The sequence below is a fragment of the Lepisma saccharinum genome, chromosome 30 (assembly GCF_977018435.1).
Source record: "Lepisma saccharinum chromosome 30, izLepSacc3.1, whole genome shotgun sequence".
In the NCBI taxonomy this organism is placed as follows: Eukaryota; Metazoa; Arthropoda; class Insecta; order Zygentoma; family Lepismatidae; genus Lepisma; species Lepisma saccharinum.
In genome coordinates this window covers 11,697,564-11,702,018 of record NC_139258.1, presented here as the reverse complement: position 1 = coordinate 11,702,018, position 4,455 = coordinate 11,697,564, and the positions used below count along the sequence as shown (strand labels likewise).

Sequence of the window (4,455 nt, the reverse complement as noted above, 5' to 3'; positions counted from 1 at the left end):
CCCCGAAGCTCGTGCGCCCCCCAGCACCGCGGGGGTTGCGGGGTTGCTATTTACGCCACTGGGGCCAGGTCTGGGGAATAAGGTGGATGAGGAAGTGCGGTGAAGCCACACTCGACCAAAGCAGCTTGTGCAGTGAGGCCTTTCAGACAGAGGTACCGAATCACTGCCCTGTCGGCCACTCTGACGCTTCATTCATTTTCAACCTGACAAAAAAATTAGAAGAAAACATGTGAATTCATAAAAGTTTGCACAGAGTGTCCCAAAACTCGAACCTTACATCCTCCAAAATTTTAACTACTTAGCATCACTCCTTCCATGTAGGCTCATAACTTTTCACTCTCCCCTCGTACATTATTAGACCCCTAAGCGGAATTGTTAGGTTAGGAGGGCCAGCTTTAGAGCCCTTAGTATTTAGTTTTAGCGTTTGTGAAAGATGGGTGTGCCCCACACCAGACCCTAGCAAGAGGTGACGTCAACATGACAGGGATCAATTGATTTTTCTCTACTCCAAGTTCCCACGCTGCAAATGGAATATTGCGTTTGGAATTCATAATTCCATACGCTCCACTATTCCCTCGAACAAACCTCCATGCCTTTTTCATGAGCAGGAAACTGGAAAACTGCTAAATCAGCTCGCCTTTTGCCTCTAAAGGGCATGTGTGTCGAGTATCGTCTGTTGGATTCCTATGTTTTAAAAGAATTGAATACGCCCTGCTCGCAGGCATGCATGATTGCATACATTCGCAGGATATTGTTAGCTGTAAACATGTAGAATGAATATTCGCCTCGTGGGTTTTTCTCTGCCAAGCGAACCGATAGTACGCTGTGCATAAAGCTTTTACAAGAATTGCATAGCTCTTTGCTTCGTGCATGCTGTTTCAACGCTATGAGATATGTGAAGTACACTCACCGGCAATAATAATGGGTCACCTATACAGAAGTATTCGATTTCCTGCAAGGCGTTGTTTGTGTTGCCTAGCTTTACGGCGGTGGTAGAATCCATTGATAATTTGCTATTAATACCAACTTATCGCCGTGAGTTATGCAGCGAAGCGAGCATTTCAGGATTTATGTGTCCCATTTTTATTGTTGGTGAGTGTACATGCACTTGTATTCGAACGGAGCTGTATACGGCCGATGCTAACAGTAACGGATTTCTAGTGGGGCTTCTATAAGGGGTGCCCAAATGTAAGTGAGACCCTTGGTTTTTCTGTAATGATAGATTGGTTTGAATACACAGTGCGTCTACTAAATTGTAGGACTGGAATGAAAAACATACAGGGTGTAACAAAAGGCCGGGAACATTTTTAAAAAACTTATTGTAGCCAAACGAGTAGCATTACAAAGTGACAAAGTACATCATTTCAAAGAGTAAAGTTGTAAGTTTTTTCCTCATTGCAGGTGTTACGTGTAGTTCCATATATCGTCGCTAGGTGGTGTCATAATCAAGATGCTGCTTTCTGGAGCTGAGAAGACTTTCTGCGTGCTAGAATTTGACAAAACGAAGATTGCAACGGATGTCCAATGAAAATTTAGGATGAAGTACGGGAAAGCAGCACCAACCAGGAAGGCAACCTACAATTGGCATGTAAAGGTTGCTGAAACTGGGTGTTTGTGTGTCAAGAAGAGAAGTGGTCGGCCAGGTGTGAGTGAAAATGACATTGAGCGAGTGAGAGAAGCCTTCACAAGGAGTCCGAGAAAATCCATACGCAGAGCTTCACGTGAGTTGGAAATGTCAACAATGACTGTGTGGTGTGTTTTGCGTAAAAAAATTAAACATGAAACCGTACAGTTAGTGCAAAAGTTATATCCTAAAGACAAAGACCAGCTCCAGAAAACGCCATCTTGATTATGACACCACCTAGCGACGATATATGGAACTACACGTAACACCTGCAATAAGAAAAAAACTTACAACTTTACTCTTTGAAATGTGCTTTGTTACTTTGTAATGCTACTCGTCTGGCTACAATAAATTTTTTAAAGTTTTCCCGGACTTTTGTTACAAGCTATACTTACAGGAAAACAACCAAAACGTCTATTGTTTTTTCTTCAGTGTACATCCCTCCTAAGTGGACACACGTATTTGGACGGTCGTGCAGTCTCTGGATTCCGTGGTAGAAGTCACCTTCGGGAATCGAGTGTAAAACAAGCGTCACGCCCTTCTGAATGTCACAAACAGAGTCGAAAGCATGACCTTTCAATGGGGATTTTAATTTCAGGGACAGAAAATAGTCCACAGGTGCTAAGTCCGGCGAATAAGGGGGGTGGTCCAACACAGTAGCAATTTGTGTGGCCAAAATCTGCCTGCAACTCTTCAGCTTTTCTGCAGGGAATGTGGAATGAATCGCGAACAAATATTTGTTCGCAAATGCTCCACAACAATCTTCCTCTCCTTGTCCTTGCCGCTATTTAATTCGTCCGCTATCATTCTGAGCGACAGCTGGCGGTTCTCAAGAAGCAATTCTCGAACCGCATCGATGTTCTGTTCATTTCGACGCTCAACTGGACGGTCACTCCTGGGATCGTCGCAATGTCTTCTCTTCAGTCACGAAAAGAGGAAAAGGTCTAAATATGCCCCCCATTTTTATGTTGTCATTTTCGGAGGGAAAAAATTAATATATATCAAGCACCTGCCTTTAAAATGATATCTATGAAATATATACTTAAATGTAATAGGATGCTAAAGTATAGAAGGTCTCCATATTTTTTAAAAGAAGAAGCAATTTCCAAAAAATGGTAAAATGAGGTATTTCAAAATTGAGGTCTAAATATGGGCTACTAGTGGCAATATCACAAAAACCAATTAAAATTTTAAAAAACAGTCATTTATCGCTAAAACATTATAAAATTCATATTTATGAATAATCTGTTGTTTTGAAAATCACGCGGAACGGGAAAAATCAAAATTAAGAAAAACATCCAAATATTTGTTGAAAATGTGATCTCAACATTAGACCTCATGTCAAAGCCCATATTTAGACCATCGCGCTATTTTTCTTCTTCAATTTATTTTCGCTCTCTGTGGTACATATTCCACAAACTAATCATGGCATTATAAAAGCCCACATTTGTTTTATGTACCGCTAATATCATAACCTATACAAAGCAGATGAGAATTCAGAAAACGCTGAGTTAAAACATACCTGCAAAAAGTTTTCGGAGGTCGCAATTCTATAACAGCGTCCAAGGTCGAAACTAACTACCACTTTCTCTTGCGAATTGGTGCCGCAACCTTTGTCCTTGACAGATAACCACTTCCCATAGCCTCTGCCAGGCTGCATCACCCGGGAGCGCTGATAACTCAAAAACCCATATTTAAACCTTCGCCCATATTTAGACCTTATCCTCTACCAACCGAACACATTCGACCGGGATAATGCTAGATCCCCGTAAGCTGCATTTATCATCCCAAGGATTTCTGTCGCCGTTTTACCGGCTTTGAATCGCTATTCGTTGCTCGCATTCATGATTGGCAACGTTGACACAACTCTGTTCAATCGCACACAGCACAGACACTACCACACTCGCGTACAACAAACACTGCCTCCAATGACTCGACACATATTGCTAACTGCTTCCGTAGTTGGCCGGTAGATGTCTCGCCTGACAGTTGCACAGGGCCAACTGTCTTAAAACGTAGTAGACGCACTGTGTGTATGAACATACAGGAGGTAAAAGTGATCCATGGGTGACATATTCTCTACACATAGTCACCTTGCCTGTTCAAGCAAGTGTACAGTCCCAGCGTGTCATAAGGGGAAGAGCGAAGAACGTCCGTGGCTGACTGCGGAACAAATCTTAAACGACGTCACGGACGTCAGCATCGTTGGCAAACCGGCGACCCTTCAGATATTTCTTTAGTGGCCCTAAGATGTGGTAGTCGCAGGGCGAGAGATCGGGGCTGTAGGAAGGATGATCGAGGACTTCCCAACGGAAACGCCGCAGCAGATCAATGGCATTCCAACTCACCACACCCACAAAATTCTCATTCCTCCATCAGAGCTGGAAAAGTGTTTTTCTTCGACGGGAAGGACCCATTGCTTTTGGATTGGCTGGACGCAGGGGGGGATTGTCAACTCAACCACATCCTGCACTACTCTAAGTAAACTGAAATCGGCCATGAAGAGTAAGCGACCTGGCATGTTGTCAAATGGGGTTCTTCCGTTGCACGACAACGCACGTCCTCATGTGTGCCGTGAGCTGCTGCGGCGTTTCCGTTGCGAAGTCCTCGATCATCCACCCTACAGCCCGGATCTCTCGCCCTGCGACTACCACATCTTCGGGCCACTAAAGAAATATCTGAAGGGCCACCGCTTCGCCAACGATGCTGACGTCCGTGACGTCGTTGAAGATTGGTTCCGCAGTCAGCCACGGACGTTCTGCGCTCAGGGTATCCATACCCTTGTGACGCTCTGGGACACTTGCTTGAACAGACAAGGTGACTATGTGTAG

General features: G+C 44.0%; 1 protein-coding gene across 1 annotated transcript; it reads left to right on the top strand.

Annotated features, from left to right (window-relative positions):
• Positions 1-3,915: 3,915 nt before the first annotated feature.
• On the top strand, positions 3,916-4,455 carry LOC145981736 (histone-lysine N-methyltransferase SETMAR-like). The gene has a single exon (XM_083115144.1). The coding sequence runs from the start codon at positions 3,916-3,918 to the stop codon at positions 4,453-4,455; it is 540 nt and encodes a 179-aa protein (XP_082971270.1).